The sequence below is a fragment of the Pterocles gutturalis genome, unplaced genomic scaffold (genome assembly GCF_000699245.1).
Source record: "Pterocles gutturalis isolate BGI_N339 unplaced genomic scaffold, ASM69924v1 scaffold21702, whole genome shotgun sequence".
Classification (NCBI taxonomy): domain Eukaryota; kingdom Metazoa; phylum Chordata; class Aves; order Pterocliformes; family Pteroclidae; genus Pterocles; species Pterocles gutturalis.
The window spans coordinates 50,187-72,478 of record NW_010110789.1 but is presented as its reverse complement, the minus strand read 5'-3'; the positions used below and the strand labels follow the sequence as shown (position 1 = coordinate 72,478).

The 22,292-nt window shown below is 41.6% G+C and overlaps 1 protein-coding gene across 1 annotated transcript in view; it reads left to right on the top strand.

Moving 5' to 3' along the window:
- Positions 1 to 11,235: 11,235 nt before the first annotated feature.
- LOC104461817 (cytoplasmic dynein 1 intermediate chain 1) overlaps positions 11,236 to 22,292 on the top strand; it is a gene marked incomplete at both ends in the record, with an annotated part of 47,216 nt that continues 36,159 nt past the window's right edge. The window contains 3 exons of the mRNA XM_010073536.1: positions 11,236 to 11,325; positions 19,750 to 19,912; positions 21,071 to 21,170. Coding sequence (XP_010071838.1) covers positions 11,236 to 11,325; positions 19,750 to 19,912; positions 21,071 to 21,170 — 353 coding nt within the window. The remainder of the gene's footprint in view (positions 11,326 to 19,749; positions 19,913 to 21,070; positions 21,171 to 22,292) is intronic.

Here is a 22,292-nt window from a genome sequence, read left to right as displayed (position 1 = left end):
GGCGTGTGGGCAAGGGGCTCCCAGCAGCGGGGACAGCAGCGCCGGGAGCTGGGTGCTCGCCAGACAGGTTGCAACAAGCAGTTGGGGGAACCGGCTGTGGTTTTTAACAGCTGGTTTGACATAATGACGGCTGAGCCCTGATCACATGCCCCAGGGGAAGCAGCGGCTGAAGTATCAGCCTAGGAATTGGGAGACCAGGGTTTTATTCCATCATCTGCACCTATTCCAGGAGTGACTTTGGGCAAGCAGCCGATGTGCTTGCACCTTGGCTTCCCCACCACCAAAAGGTGTTGCTCACCTTGATACCTCCGAAACTGAGACACCAGAAGAGGAAGCCTCTACCTTCCCAGTGCGGTGGGACAAAAAAACTGAAATTAAAATATGGCAAGTTCAAAACTGTCAGAGGGAATTCCTTTTTCACACACGTTGATGCAAATCAGGGCTAACGCCAGTGACTAAGTTGAACTGGCGTCAGTGGAAAACAGAATTAAGTGGGGTCTGTTCAGTTCCCATATAAGTAATAAGCACACGCTCTTAGGGCCGAGACCCAGCTATTTTTCTGTAGTTAAATTTTTTAATAAAACAGGTTTTTGCCACCCTTTTTTAAGACAATGTTGAAATGAACCTTTGCGCATGTAAAATGCATTTGCCATATGACTAATGGTTATTTTTAGAGCATTAAGCAAAGTGTATGCATGTGTGTGTCAGGGAGACAAAGAGAGGGAGTCTGTGTGTTTGCTGTGGTAATTGTTTATGAATATAGTTGTTTTTTTCCAATTATCCTTATAATACATCAGCAGTCTTGTCTCCATTTCTCTCTGTTGGGGTTTGTGTATAAATGTAGAGATCTCTGCTCTCAGGTATTTCAGTTACAAAAGTATATGCTACATCTTAAGGATTGATTTTTATTTATAAAGTGCCATAGAACAGAGAGAGAGAGAGATATTTGTGGAAAAGATGGAGTTAAAAATGAAACCGTGGTCATGCAAACAACTATGTGGCCATACAGCTAATTTCAGGGCCATGGACTGAAATATTATTTCATATCCAAAAAATGAAGGAGAAACTCTGAAAGGCCAGAACTCATGCTAATGCCCGCAGGAGAAATTAAGCTGAGTCAGGGCTGGAGAATTTGACCTAAAGCATATTAGCGTGGCTTCACAGACGGAGACACAGTATGGAAATGGAGAATTAATTTCTTCCACAGTAGCAAGGTTTTGTAATCTTGCTCAAGCAAAAGCACAGTGGAAAATAGCAGAGGTGGCCTGTAGAGTATAAAGTCATTTGCACTTGGAATAAATGAGTCTGTGAGTAAAGTCCTAGCACCTGTATGTCAGCAGTAAAAATCCCACAGACTTCACTTGGTCTACGTTGTACTTAAGGTTTTAAGTACCTAGTGCCCAGCTGAGGCAACCATCTTCTGTGACTGACCTCCAAATCAGGCACTGTGTAAATGCCAGATACATCATCTGTGCGTGTGCCCTTGTGTTTAATATGAAAGCAGCTTTTGTTTTACAAGTGCTGTTAGTGCCATAGGTTGTGGGGACTGGTTTTCATTAATGTAGTTAGGCTTTTGTGATTTAACACTATTACATGATCTGAGTGTTTGAAAATGACTTGAGCAGGCCCAATCCACAAAGTCTGCCATGTGTCTCGGTGCCCTTTCCCAGGGCAGGAGTCGTTTCACATGGCTGGCATGATGTGATTTCTTCCAGTGGCACAGCAGGAGGAAATCTTTACGGGTTTCAGAGGTTGTGAAAACCTGCACAGTTTAGCAACCCCTTCTTCATCCACAGAAACTAAGGGTCTCCGTTGCTTTCTTCCTCAAGGATAACATCACTGCAGTTACACTGTAGCAGGGTATTTTAATTTTATGCTATTGGGTTTTGGAGCTAGAGATCTGTAAATGCTGCTGTAAGGCTTCCACTGCTTGACCAGTATTTCATGTTGGCATTTTTTATTTGAAGACCAACCATGACCAAGAAAATGAAACTTCTGTACTTTTCTTTTTTTGTGTTATGTCTTCCAACTCAAATATTTTCTTTCAAGCACAATAGAATTGAACATGAGTTTGGGGAGGGAAGAAGAGGAGAAAAGGGAATCAGCTGGAAGAGATGATGACTCCAATGGGGTACTCTGCAGTTTAGTTCTCTGGGGATTGAAAAATCTTTCAACCAGTGTGATGTTGCAACTGTCCAAAAGAGGAGAGAAAAATCTACGTCTGGTCTAGACCGACCAGAAACTAAAAACAAGGGACACTTTGAATTCTGAGACTCTCACCACAACTGAAAACTGTTCTCAGGCCAAGTAACTGGAAAATCAGTTTCCTGGGTTAGAGAAATGCTTCCCTGAAGAATCAGGGGTAGCTTTCCACTTTAATTGGTAAAGAAATTATTATATTCTGAAGCACTGATTTTAACACTTGAAACAGTGCAAAGGTTTGCAATCAGGGCTGTGAAGAGATTTGGATAGTTTCATATGGAGCTTAGTGAAATGCTACAGTAAAACTAATTTTTCTGCAACATTTTCATGACATTTGGCTGTGTTAGTCTGTCATTTGTCACAAAATGGAAAAATAAGATTTGTATTCATAATGTACCAAAAAGAAGTCTGACTGCAGACGCAAGTCAGGAAGAGGCATAGGGACTGTAGCTGAGTGTTGAAACCCTAGATGAGGAGATGGTTATGAGAAATCATATACCAGGAGACCTGAGAATCCCCTGACCACGAGGAATTGAATGCGGCAATTGTTAAGGAGACCTTTAAAAAGAAACGTTGAGTAAAAATTACTTACGGGGTGCTTGTTTTAAGAGGGAAGTGTAGTAAATTTCAGGACAGATTTTTAAGTGGCAATATTACAGGCATGGCCTATGCTGCAGGCAAAATAAATTTTCTGAACTAAATTACTCCTCTCAGTCAGCCAGGCTACAGTGTTTGTTTTCATGGTGAAATATGTATTTCCTTCACTGCGCTGATACAAGGATGGCTGAAGCCTGAGAGGAGGATTCTAGGGATCTGGTCATAATGCCTGGCAATACCACCTGCTCCTTATGGGATAAGAGGTGAGCCTGACAGAGATTTGCATTGTAAAACAAGTGATGGGATCAGAAAACCCTTCTTGGATGTGGCAGAGATATGTGAGTATTATTTAATTTTGCAAGAAACAAGAAAACTTAGGGTTTGTTTCCTCCTAGTCCTGCACTTTTGAAATTGGTGTATTATTACTAGTCTATTTGCTGTGGAAGATGTTGGGCTAAATATGTTAATTCCAGGGAAAAGTGAGCTGCAATCTTTTGGTTTAAAATGATATATGTGTTAAACTTTATATTATTTTATGATTAAATTTTAAAACAATATTTTCTTCAAAAATATTGTCAATATACTTGAGTCTGACTCATACAGCCTGCATTTTATCAATATCTGAAGCCTCTCTTTTGTAAAAGAGAAACACAGCACTTCAAGATAAAGAAAAATCAAGGGAATTTGAAGATGCTAGGCAATCTGTTCTCATAGTGCTGTGATTTATTCTTGCTCTTGCAGAACTACAAAGAAGATACAGACAATTTTTTTTCAGATTATTATAAGCAGTATAGATGGAAAGTAAAGGAAGAATGTCACCTGCTTCAATTCAGGTACTTTAGTTGCTGTGGCCATATGATATTTCCAGACATTAATTAATCCAATTCTACCCTTTCTTTTCCTAATTGTTGGAGTTTGATATGGCTGGCAAATGAAAACTACACGGCTGCTCACTCACCCTCCCTCCTCCTGGGAAATGGGGAAGAGAATTAAAGGGGTAAAGGGAAAACAGACTCATGGGCTGAGATAAGAACAATTTAATAACTAAACTACAATAAAATTTAAAGTAATTATGATAATAATAGTAATATATGCAAATATACAAATGAGTGATACACAGTGCAACTGCTTACCACCCGATGACCAAGGCTCAGCCCATTCCCAGATAATAATCTCAGAACAAATAGAGTCCCAAAACCACAATCCCAGAATGGAGATAAGAGCCCAAGAGTCCAAGAGCTGACCAGGAGAGTGGGAGACAACCCCATGAGAGAGCAACCCAGGGAGATAACTTCTGGACAGACAGACTCTCATCTATATACTGGGCATGACATGCATGATATGAGATATATCATTGGCCAATTTGGGTCTTAATCCTAAACCTAAGGTTGAATCCTAAACCAGTAATTGTGGCCTGTGCTCCCTCCTAGCTTCTCCTGCACCTGCAGGTACCAGAAGAGCATGAAGCTGAAAAGTCCTTGACTGTCCTGGCAGCAACTATAAGCATCAGTATGTTAGAGCATTCTGCTCAGCACAAATCCAAAACACAGCCTCACACTAGCTACTACAAAGAAAGTTAAATCTGTCCCAGTCGAAACCAGGACACTAATATTCCCTTTTCATCTGACAGCCATTAGAAAGCATGACTTCTCCATACTAGTTCATAGGGACACGATGATGTGTTGGGAATGTGCCATATCAGGGATGGGGAACTCTAGAAGGATGACCTGGAACATTTTAAAGTTCCTGCAAGGTACATTTAAGTATCTTTCTGCGAAGGGGCAGAGACCCCTTGTGTGTATATGATTCTTACATGCAAATGTGCTTGCAAGCCCAGACTCACGTGAAATTCTCATCTGCAATTTGTTGCCTGTTACACAGAGTTTAGGCTGAGATCTGCTCACCGCTGTTTTTTCAGTATTCAGCAGTGAGTAGTCTTCCCTGCTTTGGCTAACTGAAATACATTTTAGGAGGCAGCTGCCCATTGCCAAGAGCCCGCATACAAGAATATTTCCATCTGGGTTGACTAACAGGTGCCCAATGTACGTCCAGTTTCACATCCCACTCTGCAAACAAAATCCATAGATGAATTAATTCTCTTCTTGCTTCAAAGGGCAATCAAAAGATGAAAGTGAAAAACTGGACATATTTCAAAAAATTACGTTATATGAAAATAGGTCATTCAGACAGATTGCAAATCATAGATTTTCAAAAATGTGAAATGTCAAGCAGTTCTACTTGAAAAAGTATGTGTTTCCTTGCTTGTTGCATATTTTGCTAGTGATGGAAGAAAGATCATGTTTTAACTCCTTCTCAGAATAATGCCAACAACCTTTAACTGGTTTGATACAGGCTTATGTCAATATAAACACAATGCATTTGCCCTTGCTCAGTTTGTCATTCTCTCATAACCGAAACAGCAAAATTAATTTGAACAGTTGTAAATATAAAAGTGATGCAACAGTTTCTGGTATTTCACAGTTGGAAATATCGAGTCTGCTTCTTGTGAAGACACTTGATTTTATGGAATGTGTCATATGTCTGGCTGATCCTTCTCATGCACTGAAGGAATCTCAATGCTGATATAAAACCCCATATAATAACCCACTGGTTTATCGTATATCAGTGACGCAGGCAACAAAATATATAATTGTGCTGCTAATTAAATTGGTATTTTAAAGATATGTCTTTAATAAAGGGATTGTTTGTACCTACCCAGAATTAAAACCAGAGCTGTCAGTCTAATTCAGTATGGCTGTCAATTCTTAAAACAATACACAGAAGCTGCAACTTCTTAGTTAATCTCAGAGGTGCAGGTCTGAGGAGGTGTAAATCCTCCACCCAAGACGAATGCTGCCTACTGTTTAACTGGTGGTACATATATTAGCAGAGCAGAGGCCTATAATTACATAAATCCTCAAAAAAAATATCTGTTTAATAAACTATTTGAGCAGTACCAGTGCTAACTGCCTAAAACTGGCAATCCAAAACTCAGACAACCAACAAAGAAAATGTTGACCCAAGCAAAACAGTATTAATCTCAAGAATTAAATTCCTAAATCAGTGTCATGTGGAGTCCTCTCAGATTTAATTATTGTATTCTAGTTTGTCCTGAATGTGCCTGGCATGTTTTTATATGCTGTAAAAATAAATACAGTGATTTAAAACCCTGGAAAGTCCAAGTAAGGAATAAACAGTCCAGCTCTGTAGAAATGTGGGGTCTCACTTTCTGAGATCATCGGTGCTCTCTGTGAACATTTGATCTAATTCAGCACATCTGGGTATTTCTGCAGGTGCCAGGGGCTTAGCCGTGTGTTCACAGGGCTTCCCCCTTCATTTATTGCAATTGGAAAGTGGTGATCCATCCTTGTGGAGGCCAAGGCAAAGGCCAGGCACAAAGCAGGCTCACTGCAGCTAGTAGTTGGGCAACATTCAAAAATTAGTACTTTACACACAGATTAAACAAAACCAGGTTTGTAGGGAGAGGTCAGACTTTTTTATTAGAGCAACTTCCATAGTTGGAAGAAATAGGCAAGCTTTTAGACAGACAAGACCACTTCTGGTCTGGAACAGAAGCAGAAGTGTTCAAAGCTAAGTACAAGCTGAGAACAATTGCTTTGCTTTTACTTCATCGTGTTAAACAAAGCACTGTTAGGACTGATTGGCCACCTCCTAGAGCCTGGAGAGTCATCAAGCTCTGAATTAAGAGGAAACGCTATTTTGTTCAGCTATGTCAGTCTACATTAATCCCACATATGGCTCCACCAGCTTCAGCAGACAAACATCTTTAACCTAAGCATGTAGCGATCATTTCCATTGAGGAATTGTTTATTTACAGTAAAAAGCAGGGTGGCCTCAGTGGGCAGGACTCTAGGGTGAAACTCTGAAGTCAACCCTCTATGCTTCACTCAGCTGATGGTCTACTGAGTGATCTACAGTGAGTGGGTCTGTCTGTCAGTTTCTACATGGTAAATGGCCATAATAATTCTGGCCTTCTTACAAAGTCCTCTGAGATCTACAAAGGCGAAGCGTTGCTCAGCAGCTATACCCTTCTTCATTAATAGCTCTTTTTCATGTGGTTCCTTTAATAGACATTTGGGTTCTGATTTAGATCTTCTGAACAGGGTGTAACACTACTGGTGCTAGTAGCAATGCTGTGTTTGCCCAATGTGACTTGAAGACTCCTACTAATGCTATGTAAGCAGTTAAGAAGTTATTTCTCTGAACTTCACCAATATTCACAGATATTCTCTTAAATAGAGAACTACAGAATTGTCTTAATCTCCCTGGACAATTAAGGTGATGGCATGGCATGTGTGGAAACAAATAACCATATAGATGCTCACAGATTCACCAATAAATATACAATAAATGTTGTCTTTTTCACATTTAGGTAAAACACAGGATAATGAATGACAAAGCATTTACCATTATTCTGTAATCTATGTGTACGTGCACAAATATACAAATGCATAACCATACTTACGCACAACATCAGATTTATGTACTGTGAACATGTATAAGTATGCATACATTGGCATTCCATAGTGTAGAATATCAAAAAAAAATATGGCAAATAAACATTCAGGTAGCAAAGTCAAGCAACATTGGATATTCCAGAATGCAGATTTCCTGGGAATCCTTAATTAGCGCTTTTGAATATGTATGATAGAGTTTTAATTACACAATAACATGTAGGGTTTTTTTCCTTCACAGATTCTTGTTTCAGTCAGTCAATGAGAAGTCAGTTTTTTGACCCTTCTGGTTTTTATCTTTCTCCCTTCAGTGCTCTAGCCTCAGATCTCATGTTAATGCACATGGTCCAAGTGTTACGCTAAACAAAGAAAACATTAATCCCCTTTCAAGCTTTTGTTTCTCTGGTGGTCCCATGACAGCATCTTAACATCCCCCAAATCCTGATGAACTTATCTCTGCAACACAACATCTTGCCTTTATCTGTGCAAAGTGAACTTCCTATTATCTTCACAATATTATTGCCATGATGCATAAGCACTGAAGCCTGGGTAGAGAAAGGGCAAAAATGTCAGAATGACAACTTTTAGTGAAAGCTAGAAGTGAGAGATGTGGGAGGTTTCACATGTGTAGCATTTCGCTAGCACTTTCTCCACTCAAAGCACAGGCCCAGTTGACTTCAGCTCTCCACACTTCTGTGTTTCAGGCCCCAGGTGTCTCTTGTTGAGCACCCAGAAAATTAGGCCAAGCACTCAAGAAGGAGGAAATTCCAGAATGATGTCATCATGCCTACACATGGGGAGGGGGAAGGAGCTAATTGTGCCCAGGCAATCCAAATTCTGGCATTTGCTAACATTTTAGCATTTGGCTCACAACCATATCCTTCTTTTAGCTGAATTTCGCTTTGTATGTGTATACATTTCTCTGTAAATAAATAAGGACATCTGAACTGTGTCTAACCTGCTAAGAACTCTTGCACTGCCTTCCCAGTAAAACTAATTTATTGATGTGTGTGCCCTTGGAAAAAAAACATGGCATGTGTTATAATAAGCTCTACTTGTTTTTCCTGCTGCAATTAAATGTAGAGAAATCTAAGGAAACTTGGTTCTGATTGTTCCCAGAAGAGGAAAGAAGGGAAGTAAAGAAGATCTACCTTAATAGGTGCTGAAGTATCAATACACACCCCCTTGCTCCAGCTGTGCCTCAGCCATTCCTTCCTCCTCTGATTTAGAAGCAGGACCAGACAGTAGGCAGGCAAACAATTTGGCACCCAAAATCCAGAGGATCAAGGACTTCTAGGGGACAGGGATAAATTTTCTTCCCTTCAGTCTTAAAACCTGCTACTAAATCTCAAGTTTTACATTTGCTATATCATCCCTACCTATTACCAAATTACAAGTAAGGTATTAAAAAGCATAGCATGCTGCTTTATAAATCCCAAGATTTTCAGTTAAATACTGTTTTATTTTTGGTTTGCTTCCTGTGAATTTTCTGAAACCATTCTCCTTTTGAAACTTTCCTGCACAAGCAGACAGGTTGGAAACAGGTTAAAAATGGAAGCTGAAATCCATGTGTAAACAGCTGGCTCCAAGAGTTGGTGCTCTAGGGAACGAAAACTTGTAATGCAAGACTCGCAGAACTCTTGTGGGAGTTGGCTTCATTAGGTATCTACCATAAGCGTGTCTGTGTGCGTATATCCGTACACCATTGTGATCCTTTGTGTGATATGTACCCGAGGTTAGCAGAGTATTCGCTCCCTGCTGCGCTGGTTACTCCTCTCTCTTCTCACACTTCTCATCTATACTTTGAAACTGGGAGTGCCTCTCTCTTTCATACATCCCCATCTCCGCTAGCACCACAGGCTGATGGCAGAAGGACATTTTTTTCCCCCTCCTGTGTGTGTACAGCAGGTGAGCTTTTCTCACTGATTCTCTGCTGACTGCATCGGATGTTATCTACCTTTCACACAGTGGACAGGGCATTGTTTACCGTGCCAAACAGAAATGCCCTGGTTTACTCTCTAAAAGCCCTTCTATATAGGGCACCTAGGGAAATGTAATTGCCCAGTGAGGCATCAAAGGGAGGCATCATGAGTACCTTACCTTTACCCTGCTCCAAGTGGCTGTTTCCTCTCATGGTCTGAAAAATCCCTGATAAAGGGGTGGCATTTGTTAGTAGTGCTTTTATCTCTGGAAATGCCTCCCATCCATGCTGGATTCTTCTTCCGTTCCCAGCCTGGGAAGCATATGCTTATCCCTCCTCTGTGACAGCTGGGGACCCAAGCTTTCCCCTTCTGGCTGCAGTCACTAGTGGTAGGGGGAGCAATGGCAGATCTTATGCCAAGATTTCCTCTTTTTTCCAAGGAGGAAAAGCATATCTGTCTATGCTGAGACACTTCCTTACAGTATGTGGCTAAGCCATGCTCTCCAGCCAAGATGTCAGCTAGCAACCTGCTCTGTGGGCTTCTGAGAGGAGAAATCCTAGGGTAGGCAAAGTGGTGGGAATAGTATGGTGCTTATTATGTTATTGAAAAGAAAATACAGCTTCATGTTACTATTGGCTGTATGCAACCTGTCAGCACCAACATCTCCCCAAGAAGCCAGGGCTGATTGCAGCCAGCCTTTGCAGGAAGAGGTGCCAGTAGCTGAGCGGATGGAGAAGCATGACAGACCTGCCCACTTCCCAGCTATGTTAACATGGCAGTGTGAGAGGAGGGAGTGTGCCTGTAGAAGCGCCATGCCACAAGAAACCATGTGGTGACAGGCAGATTGCTCAGAAAGCCCCGAAGGAACTGCAGCAGTTTTGCTGATGGCTGAACACCCAGGACTGGGACAACATGTGTTCTGTCATGCAATGGACTGACCCAGGGCACCAGTGGTGCTTGCTGTGCCTTGATGGTGCATCGAGCTCTAGAATCACTCCAAAATAATTCCTACATAGCCCACAGATTTGCTCATCCTAATTGTTAATTACTGTAACACCCTCTTATAGGACCAGGTCTGTTTTCAGTCTTTGTAGTTCACAAGATCCAGAAGGCTGAGTGTCCCTACCTTCTCATGACTGTGAGTGTGTTGGGTGCCAGCCCTGGGCACTGGAGAATGAATCACGTTGCTGCAGCTGGGAAGAAGTAATGAGGGTTAGGTAGGCTTTGAGCCATTTTGGTGCATCACCATCTTTCCAGCTCTGCTGTATTACGTTTTGGTCTGGACAATCAGAACCCTTGCAACTTCAGACAGACATCAAGGAAAGGAATGAATGGTTTGCCTTCCTGAATAAAATGAGAACATGTGAATGTGGGGAGAGAGGGGAAGGGAGAGAGGCATTTGCATAGGTCAGGAAAGGTCATTAAAACATCTGGCAGTAGTAACTGACATGTGTCAAATTTTAGTGTTCATTAAATTCATATTAATGCAAGAATGGTCCTTAAGCTCCAAATGCCACTTTTGGTTGCCGTCTTCCCCCAGCTGATGGTGATGACTTTTCAGAACTGTACCATGCCTGTTTACTTGCTAGTGGCATCTGACCTGAGGTCAGATTTCTATTTAACCCCTTCCTGTAAGTCAAAAGACAAATTAATCTGGTGAGCATTGAATTGGAAATGAGGTGTCTGGATAGCAGGTGTCCCAACTGTGGAATTGCTGCCAGGCTGAAACATGTTTGCATCTGTTCCTATGTCATCCAAGAAGTCATCTCTGAGGTCAGGGAGGTATTCAGACAACATCTGAGATAGGAAGTTGCCACAGGGAGCACAAGTGGCACGTGCCCCATGTTAGCAGATTATCTTGCAGTCTGGGGGGAAATGTCTGAGAGTGTCACTCTTGAGTATAAATGTAGACATTTCAATTTATTGTGCACTTTGCCTTACCTGTGTTTACTACCAGTTTGTAATTGTAAGCAAGGTACACAATTTCCATCCCCCTTGGAGAGGAGAATCTCACAAATCTTTTTCTTCTTTTGTTTTAGAGGATGAAGATGATGAAGAGATGGTGGAGCCAAAAGCACAGGATGACTTGGAGATGGAAAATCAAGAACAGAAGCAGGAAGTGAAAGAAGGTACGTCTGAAAATGAAACGGATTTTGTTATAGCTTTAAAGGACTGAGTCCTGCAAGTAGTTATTCTCATAGGTAGTTTCTATTATTGAGAACACTGTGAAATCAAAACAGTCACTAGTTTTATTGATTCAGAACCACATGAGTGGCATAAAAGCAAAAAAATGGTATCCCAGTGACCCAGCTGGTAGGCCTCAGAAGCTTGTGAAGGGCACAAGACTTCATCTGTTTAGAAGAAGCAACATGTCCTTATAATTGGGGAACAAAGTAGAGATTCTTGGATTCCAGGACTGGTGCTTACTTGTCCTTTCAGTCAAATAGCCTGCTTACATGAAAGATTTAAAACGCGAATGCCAAGCATTCCAGCGGCTCCATAAAGTTAGTTGGTCTTCAGAGGTCCTTGGAGCCTGCTTGAGAGGAGAAAACTTAAACCTAGTGGTGGTCAGGAATCCTCCAGCAGAAAATGATTTCACTTGAAAATGTCGACTGTCAAAGTCAAAATTTTTTGTTGGAACTGGCCCCAGAAAACTTAAGGTCAAAGCTGAAGGCAGGTCCAGTCCTTCTATCCATTTCTCTGTACTGAGACACTCTCAGGGGTTATAAGAGACAAAAATTCAGGTTACTACTTCTTTCTGGTGCAGACAAGAAACATGTGTTGAAGTAGTGCTGTCAGCACCAGGCATGGTAGTTATGCTGGGAGTCTCTTCTTTGCTTCTCTTGGATCCATTCTGACATTTGTAATTAGAAGAGGGAAGTTATTAACTGAGAATGCAGCAGTGGATGCTCCTTTCTCATCCAGAGGAGCCTGACATGATTTACATCACTGTCTAAAACACTTGAGTCTGGTGCATAGTGCTAAAATTCACTATCCTCAGACACTGAATTGAGTTGCAGTACCAGCCATGCTGTTTTGATTATAAGTTGATCTTTCTACCCTCTTAACAGCATCATAGAAATCACCCATGCCATAAATCCTGCAGTGTCCATTGCTCATTAGGTCCTTGTAGAAGCACGGGGAGGGGGAGGGTACTCACTCCTCCTGGTCCTCATCCTTCTGCTTCTCCCACTGCCCCAGCCACCACTGCTGGGAGTGGAGGGGAGCAGCAGTGACAGCACGAACAGGAGTCACACAAGAGATTGCAAAGGCAGAACTGAAGACCTGAGCAAGAAACATGGCAACACAGAAAAACTTACTTTTTCCTGAAAATTACCATTTCTTCCAAAACTGTGGGGTCAACTCACATATGGGGTCTAGCAGTCACTGGACCTAACACGGTATCTCTTTTACTGATGACAACAGGAAGCCATAAAAACCGATACCACTGCACCCAGTGCATAAGCACTGTCCTGAGTTGCTGCGTGTCTCTCTGCTATTCAGCTTACAGCTGATCCCACCCACATTTATTTCCACATAAAAGTAACACTAGCGCCTATACCTGGGGAGAAGGCACAAACTATTGCATGAAGAAAAGAAAAAAAAAAATCTAAATACATTCCTGAACTGATTTATTTCACTTCTTCGTGAGCTTTCAAGTTAACCTTTTATGTACTTTACTGACCAAGCACCACTGCCAACATCTTCTATTTCTTTGTTGTGTTTTAGTCTCGGGGCAGGGCTCCCCTTTCCTGCCTAGCAGACCCACTGGGAATGGTAGATCAACTGGGCTAGTTTAGCACAACTGCAGGCTGTAAAAGCAAGGCACAGCTTGTTTTAGCAGAACTGGCTTTGTGAGGTGCTAACACTTGACTGGGTTCAAGAAAGAAGAAAACATGCTCGTTGCCTGATAGAAAGTGAATTTGACCTGCAGTATGTGTTGTGACAGATAAAATAGTGTCATGCTGATGGCTGCCATTAAACACTGTGAATCAAATAAAGCAGTTGTCCCCAAATTGACAGGGAACAGAATCCCATTTTTAGCATTTGGTGTCGGTCTCTCCCTGTTGGCTTTAGCCCTTTCACCAACAAAATCCTGTTTTCGTCTCTGTTGTAATAACCCTTCTCATGTTCTGAGCAACATTCAGAGTTTGAAGCCATCGTTTGTGTTTCATGGAAGTGATTAAAACCATGTTGCAAGTCAAACAGGAGTTTAGAAGAACATTTCCTGTCAGTGCCGCACTCCGTGTGCCTACTCAGAATTAATAGCTTTTCTGCAAATTAGCACATGATGGGTTAAAAGCATGTTTATGTTGGCATTAAGTACTCTGGCTTCTTTTTCTCTGCAAGGCAAGACAATATTTTGCAAACTTTTTAAAGAATCTCTAATAGATATTATAGTGGCGCCATTCACACTGCTATATAGCAGTTAAGGCTGTGTCAGCACTTCCATTATGAATCCTGTTTTTCAGGGATTTATAACCCAGCCGTAAAAATTTGCTCTGGGCTGAAATTTGGTTTCAGCTCAGGGAGCACATTTTTTAACAGATTAAAAAAAAAAATCAGTGTGGCCTCTTTTGAGTTATAGGAGTGTAAGGAAAAAAAACATGGGGGAAAGAAGTGTGGGGAGAGAAAGGCAGACACTTTTTTCATTAATGTAACTCAAAAATAGGTCAGAGTGAAAAATAAAACTTGGATCCAGTTTGTTCAGTCTTCCTTTCCCCAAGCCAACAGGACAGGAGTGCTCCATTTTTATAGTGGTATTTTAAGAGGAAATGTGACCTTTTTTTTTCCTCTGTGGTTTATAGGTACTCCAATTTAATTCTACAGACATTTATTGCATGCTTAATTTCCTCATCTTCCTCCCGCATACCCTAGAGTTACTTTGCGGGGTTTGGTGGGATTATTCAGCGATCACAATTCTTTGCAGGGTCTGATCCTAGTTCTGAGCCTGTCTCAGCATCACTGCGAGGCACACAGTGCACCTGCCATAGGGTGGCCTGTCTGGCTCAACACCTCATCTGTGTACTGAAGTGTCAGTGCCGTAGAGCTGCTAAGGGCAGAGGAGCAGCTTGAGCCCCCCAAAGTGTTTCTGGAGTGGGAGGTGAGGGCCTGGCTTATTGGCCATCGTTGAAGCATTGAAGCCTTGGGACCCTCTAGTGTTTCTTCCAGAGGGCTGCCTGTTGTCTCCGGTGTCTCATGTGATGGTCCCTGCATTGTTCTTGGAAGAGCTGAGTGTGGGATACGTGCTGGTGAACTGGGCTGGGCTCTGTCTGTTCCCAGCCTCTCCTGGCTACATAAATGAGCGACTGGTCCCAAACTGTAGCATCAAGTGGGTTGGGGCTTTCCAGCACCAGAGAGCTCTGGAGCTTCACCTCAGGCGCCTCTTTGTGTCGGTAGAAACCACATGAACGGCAGGACGGGCTGGGTCTTGAAAGTGGGCCTCAACCTGCGTTTATCTGAAGCTGTGGATATGTCCACAGAAACTTGCATGAAAGGCTGTGATGGGGGAGGCTGGGATCTGCAGCTTCTAAGACCTGCTGTGCCCCACTCTCGTCCTGGCCCTGTGCATGGGGCTTGGGTGTCCACGCAGCAGGCTGCGGTGGGGGAGATGGTTTAGGTCTCAATAGCTCAGGCATCGGTATTGGAGAAGCAGGACAGGTTGTGGTTGGGTGTGCAGTAGCTTGTAATGCCACGGTTTCACTGCCGCTGACAGCACAGCGAGCCCAGGTGTGCCAACCCTTCCTGACAGCCCAGCTCAGGTGTGCTCAGGGATGGTGTTCAGCACGGCCCCTGGGGAAGTATGATCAATGGCAACAACCCTGCTGCAATTTACTCTGGAACCAAAAAAATCCCTAAATGTACCTCAAAATCTCCTTTTATATGTTCAGCAATTATGCCATGCAGGGGCTTGCGTTTTAAACCCAACACAACCAAGATATGGCATATTATCAAACTGTGATATGGCACATATCAAACCAGGATATAGCATATATCCAGCCTGACATGAAAGTGAGAAACACAAGAAAAGAGGATCACAGGCTATCGGCTGGCAAGGAGTAAAAGCTGCTGAGAGCTGCTTAGCACCTTGCAGTTCTCATGCTTTATGTTTCTACTGTCCTCGGGCCTCAGCACATCTAAAGTTTACATGGGTTTAAACATACACAGAAATAAATAATACAGCTCTTAAAAGGGTTTTACTAGTCTCCTTCTGTCTCTTGTTATATTCTCCAGGCTCATAACCAGGCTGCTTCCTGCTTTACTGTTTTTATTAGTTTGCCCTTTCTTTCAGTCATTTACTCCTTTAGGTTTTTTTTTTGTTTGTTTGTTTTTTGTTTTTTTTTGCCTTCATTTCTCTTGTCAGGTTTTTATAATTGCTGAGGTTCCAGGAGAACATTTATTCTATTACAGCTATTGAAATGTGGGTCTTTTTTCTGTTGAGTTTTTTTCCTAGTATTTAAATATTTGTGAATTAGATCCTGCACTGTTATCACAACTATTTATATTATATTTACTACAAACCTGCTTCTGCCAGATAAGAACAAATCTGCAGCATTTTTTATCTTAGTTCCTAAATATGCAAGGAAATGTTTTCATATAATTTTTTTAAATTTGTCCAAATAAATTTGTGGGCAAAGGACCTGATGTGAAATACAGTATTTCTGAAGATAATGTTAAATCACATGAAATAGTAAAATGCTCTTATTTTTCATAAGTAACTGTTGAATAAATCAGATGTTTTCATGTCACGTTCAATTTCTGTTGCATATTCTAGACCTTTTTGTGCATGCACAAATGTACTGTGTCTTTCATTACACATATACCTCACATTTTCTTCCCCTGCGGTGTCCTCCGTGCATATATAACTGCCCAGTGTTTTAATTTTAAATGTAAATTCCATTTTATTTTGTAAACTATTATACATTAACATGAGTACAGGGCTTCTTTGATACATGTTGTTGACCTCATAACCCCAGAGCCACCCAGACAGCGCGCTGCTTGTGGTACGTGATCCCATCGATGTTTCAGTGTGTCCGTGGCCAGACAGGATGCCCAGTGGCCCTGTTAGGTAGAACTTAGTGGCTGCACCATGAGTCCTCCTGCCCTGAGCTCTGCGGGGCTGCAGGTGGGTTTGGCTCCTCCAGGTGAAAAGCAGAGCATAAGCTGTGTGAAGTTATGGTACAGAAACAAGAGCAAAGTATGGGTCTTCCTTTGCAGGAGCTTTCATTGCACTCCAGGTCATAAGCATGTAACTTTTAGCACTGGTAAGCTAAGCATCACACTAGGCTTTGTTAGACATGGAAGGTTAGATGTGGTTTGTTTGGTTTTTATGCCAGGGAGAGCAGATACTTGAAGGCAAATGCTGTATTCTTACAGGAAAATTCTGAAGATATTGTCACATCACATAGGTCTCTGTGACAAAACAAAACAAAAAATACTTTGATCAGTTACTTTATGTTTCTCCTGCTTTTCCTTGAAGAGAGCCTGTGTCTCTTGAAAGCTGAGATCAAAGTAACTGTAAGCTCCCAGATAGGAAGAAAAATTGCAGAAGATTACATAGATTCTTTTTATTTTATTTGAGGTAATGGACAGACAGGGAGAAGGAACAAGGGGAAAAATGGAAGTGGCTCTGAAAGATAAATGGTTAGAAAATCTTCATATTTGAAAGAACAAGCCTGTCTGTTTTGGTTTTTTCTGCTTATACTTCATGTATTTGCAGTAGTTACAGCGATGTTTTACACTGGAAAAAGTAATGATGTTAACATTCTTGTAAGAAGAGATCGCCTCAAATAAAACTTCAGAGGCAGCCGAATGAAAGAAGAAAATAAGGTTAAAATATGAAGCTTAATATCGCCAGGGGGCATCTGGTGTGTCAGTCAGATGAATGAGGTAAGCTGATTTATGCCCTACAAACTTCAGCCAAGGTGTTTCTGATGCCGAAGAGGGTTTAATAGACTGCTGGCCTCCCACGGATCATTGCTAACTGCAAGGGAGATTTTGCTGAGGTAGAACTCCAATCATGTGTGTCTCCATTGCTTGTGAACACTCCACAGCTCCCAAGCTGTTTATTTTTTGCCTTTTCCCTTTCTATTGATTTTTGGTTGTATTTTCTTTGCCAGTTATAGTCTGCAAATGTCCGAGTAATAAATTTGTATTTTCAAGCTGTAGAGAGGATTTGATTTAGCAAATAATTTTTACCATTTGGAGCAGTTTAAAATGAGTTTTCCAGTTGCCTTTACAGTTATTTTCTCCCCTTTTATGCCATTTTGCTGCATTGTCATGCTTGTTGTCTTTGATTCTCGGAAAGCAATGCTTTAGTGGTGACAGTGGGATATTGCCTCATTACAGGCTTGCTTGCCAGATGAGTTCCCTTCATGCCAATTCCTATTCAGCAGTGGATGCTGCAATAGGTCAACCTGTACTTTTTATTAGTCATTCTTTTTTTTCCCATGCATTGCTTCTGTCTAAAGCACTTACAGGCAAATTGTGCTCCTGCCTTGGTAATTGTTGCTCTGCCACTCAGGCATACTGCACAGGGGGACGAAGATATTCTCTGGATGTGTGGAGCTCCACAGGGACCACTGTCCTGGTGGTAGGAGGCATAGGGCCAAGGCTATAGGAGATCATCAAAGGCTAAAGTTTCTAACTTCTTAGCTGCTTTGTCCCCTGAGGGCCAAATTGCTCCTCTACTTTTTGCATTTTTCCTTTAGCCCAGGTGTGGTGCAGAGACTTTGTCTTTCAGAGCTGATGCTTTGACCAGTTGAGGCAAACCTAAGCGTGGTGGTAACAGCTTCTCCCAACCACAGGGCGTGCTCTGAAAGCAGGGGCACTGAAAACTGTGGGAGCCAAGTAGTGCGGTAATGCCAACCATGTCACTGCTCCTGCCTGCTGTTGTGCCTTTCAATCCGTCCTTGCCCATGGGGCTGGTGGTGGCGTTGTACTTGGGCACCAGAGTTCATGAATGTGGCATGAACCATGGGAAAATCAGGCGGCCAGCAAGGGCTACATCTCCCTGATAGGTGAAACTAGCTGTGTGGCATGGCACAGCAACTGGAAAATAATTTCCAACTGTGACTTTAAACTGTGTCACTCGTTTAATTAAACATTAAGATACGTATGACAGGGCTTGGAGTTCAATGTCGATGTATACTGGGTGTTCTCTGAGGAACCGTGCTGAATTGTCTTTTTTAGCTGCTGGTGTTTTAACTCAGTATGGCCTAGGGAGACTGCAAGGTCCTTTTCACAAGTAAACACCTCAAATCTGTAGTCTAAAGCCAAATGCAGGAGACCTTTGATCGACAGTTAATGTCTTAAGTACAAGTCGCTGTAATTTTGCAATAAATCTGTTTATGATATGTTGTCTGTGTACCTAATTATAAATTTGGAACAAAATTCTCTGTTAGCATGATTCCTGTGCTGTCAACAGAGCTGCTCATGCTGTGAATTTTACCTAGTTGTAAGGTTGGTTTGGTATCACTCCGAAGATACTAATGGAGTTTTTTGAAATGCAAGTAATTCTGAAATATAACTAAAATTAAAAGCACAAGTGAACAAAGGCATAACTGATATACAACATTGCCACAATATCAGTATGACCCTGCTAATGTCATTGAGAACAGAACTTTGCACTGTAGCAATAGCAGCATTACAATCTCCTTTCCCTCTGATACTCACATTTGAGTTGGAATTTACCAACAGGTTGTTAAACTGATAGAGACATAGCATTGGTGCATCCTGTGAAGACAATATTTTTCAAATGAAGGGCCATACTGGACATACTGGTTTGGAAGTGAAGGTTTAGCATCTCTGCATAGGTGTAAAGAAGCAACTTAATCTTGTGGGGGCCAGGCTATCCTGACCAGTGCCCAAGATGGCTCCTACCCACTCCCAGGGCAGCTTCGGTCATGGCTCAGTGGCATTTGTTGCTCTGCCTCTTAGGATTCCTCTGCAAGGAATAAAACTGCCTTAAAGAAACTGGTGTTTGGTTGGTTGCTTTCAATTTTTCTGCCTCAGAGAATATCTTTGGTTATTCATTGCTTCACAAAAGCTCTACAGCAGAGACAATTTATCAGTGACACCAAGGAGAAGTGGGAAGAAGTGAAGGGAGAGATTATTTGAGCCCTTTTAACACAAAGAACTGTAGTATAAGTTAAGAAGATTATTTTATCTTTGGCTGCTCTGACAGGTCCCCTGTTACATAAGTGTTCTGCTTTTTTGAGGTAGGTATTGCCTAAATGTCAGTCAGAGCCATTTCCTGAAATAGGAACACTGAGTTTATTTAATTTGGGGACTTTAAGCATTTTCCATTTCAGAATAATAAATATATAAGATATAGGATCTCTTCCATGTAAATGCTACACTCTGGGAATATACAGGAGTATGTTTAGATATACTAAAAAATTCTTAGTCATGATTTTAAGAGTAAAGCTTTGATTTTTGTCCTGACATTGCTACAGCAAGCTTTCATGTCAAAAGAAACCCACTGAAGATGTTGATTCATTGGGAAAGGGGTGAAATGTCATACTCTTAACTACATATTTTCATTTTCCAAGCTCCTCCTAGAGAACTGACAGAAGAAGAAAAACAGCAAGTTCTCCATTCAGAAGAATTCCTGATATTTTTTGACCGGACAATACGTGTAATTGAGCGAGCTTTGGCTGAAGATTCAGACATCTTCTTTGACTACAGTGGCAGAGATGTAGAAGAGAAAGATGGGTCAGTTTGGAGTTTGTTTGCTTTTGTGAAATACCCTTTATAAAAAAAATTCCAATGCCAGGAAGCCTTAATTTTAAAACTAAACTAAACATTTTTATAGTTATGAAAAGTTTAAAACCTCTATGTGAAGGCCTGGGTCACTTCGTTAGCCTAAGTTATTTTGTAAAATAGCTTCATGCTTTATTGCTCTGGGTTTTTTTCTTTGACATATTATGCAAGTGGGGTTTTTTTGTTTGTTTCATTTTTGGGGATGAAATGTCAAATTTTGAAGAAAAACATTATTAATTGAAATAGATAAATGTGTGTGTACACGTGTATATGTAGATGTGCATGTGTACATTCCACTGTGCTTGTATCATGATATTTTTACAGATTCAGATTGCTGTTGTTTATGTTCTACTACTGCCTCAGGTCTGTAATGGATCCCACTGTGCTATGCATTGTGCGGATGAAAATCATGATCTCCCAAAGTGTTGCAATATAAACGCATAAGACAAGAGGTGACAGGTTGTGTATTCAGCAATTGATAAGGGAGTAGAACAAGCAAAACTTGTTAGTATGAGAGAAAGTATTCAGATTTCAGCAGCTGCATGGCTGTTGAAGCCTCATGGCAAATCAGTAGCTGTGTTGCACGGAAGTTACTTGCTGGAGGTTACGCTAAGGCACAGCCCCTGTGACCGGCTAAATGCATCAGTGTGTGTGGCAGCGTTGGACCAGCGCTGAGCTTCAGTCCATCCTAGTGGTGCCAGAAGGCATCTGCTGTCTCCAGTGCTGGGAGGAGGTGCTGTAACTTGAAGATTTCAGGAATAAAAAGTAGTTTGGTTATAGCTTGGAGGTGAAGATTCAGAAAAGGGGGAGCTGAATGCCGGTGCCAGGTTGGGTCCTGAGAGACAAAGGTGTCAGAGGTGGCCCAGAATGACTCAGAAGAGTCAGGAAGGCAAGGGGAAATTAAGAAATGTGGTGTTTGTGAAACAGCTGTACCATTTTTTCCTTGGTGCAGATTTGTTATCAACAAGTCAGTGAGAGCAATTAAATCAAGGTGGGAGACTTTCCCAGGCTGGGCAGAGGTTTGAGAAGTAGTAGTCAGAAACTTTAGCATTGCTTTTCACAGCATTAGAATGCTGGTACTTCAAAAAATGTCACTTTGGATTCACACAGAGATGTTCAAGCAGGAGCCAACCTTTCCTATAACCGTCAGTTTTATGATGAGCACTGGTCAAAGCATCGTGTCGTCACCTGTATGGATTGGTCTCTTCAGGTAAGATGTGAAGCTAGGAGATATGTTTCTGTATACCTTCCAACTTCTCCCTAAAAAAATATAGCCAGCCTCAGTTTGCCCTTCATTCTGCAGACTATGATTTTATTTCTTAGTTAACAGCAGGGCCTTGAGTGAGCGAATGCATGTTTCTCCGTAAGGAAGAGTAGGGGGCAATAATGAAGCTGTCATTTTTTTGTATATGTTACTTGGCCTTCAAAACCAGAATATTGTATTAAAACTATAGGTTAACAAACCTATTAACGTGAAGGAGTCTTTACTTTTCCTCCTCTCTCCACTTCTTCAGCAACTGGAAATTTTTTTAGGACAAAAAGTTTAAAATTAAACCAATTAAAAGAATTTACTAAATAGCGATTGATCTAATAAATAGTTATACATAATAGTATATAAAATAAAACATAAGAATAGTGAGGAATAAAATTATTTTTATAATATGCTAAAACTTGAAATGTGAAAGTATCTGAACAACTTGAAAAGACTGAAAAGAGGTCTTTCAAAAAATGCTGGGTCCTCTCTTCAGGCAATGGAAGGGGAGGTTGCCACTGGCCAGGAGGCATGCTAGAGCAGCATGCCTAGAACGTATCCAGTTTCTGTGCACCACAAAGCATTGTCATATTGCAAAATAAAACTGACAACAGAGCTGCTTAAGCTTCCCAAAACCAATACAGCCACATCGGCAAAGGACAGAAACTGGGTTAATTAGTTACTCCGTTGGAGAGCTGGGATTAGCACACACACACATCACCATAGGTCCTGTCAAATTCATTCAGTCCTGGTTTCACTCCAGCCACCCTCATCCTCTCTGCTTCATCCCTGTTAGCCTGTTCCTAATGTTGCAGCCTGGAGCAAAGCAGCTGGTTTCCCTGGTGAGGAAACCAGGAAGACTCTGCTCCAAGGTCCACACTGCAGACATAATGGAACTGCTCCAGCAGGATATAGGCTTGAAAAAGGTGAACACAAATCAATCTGCCTAGTTGGCCCCAAAGCCCATCGCAGGTGTGCCCTGGTGTGTCCAGAGCCCTGATGCAGCCTGGTGTGTGTAGCAGAAATGCTATAGATGTAGCTCAACCCAGTGGTAAGAACAAGCTTTGCTTAGCCTAATCT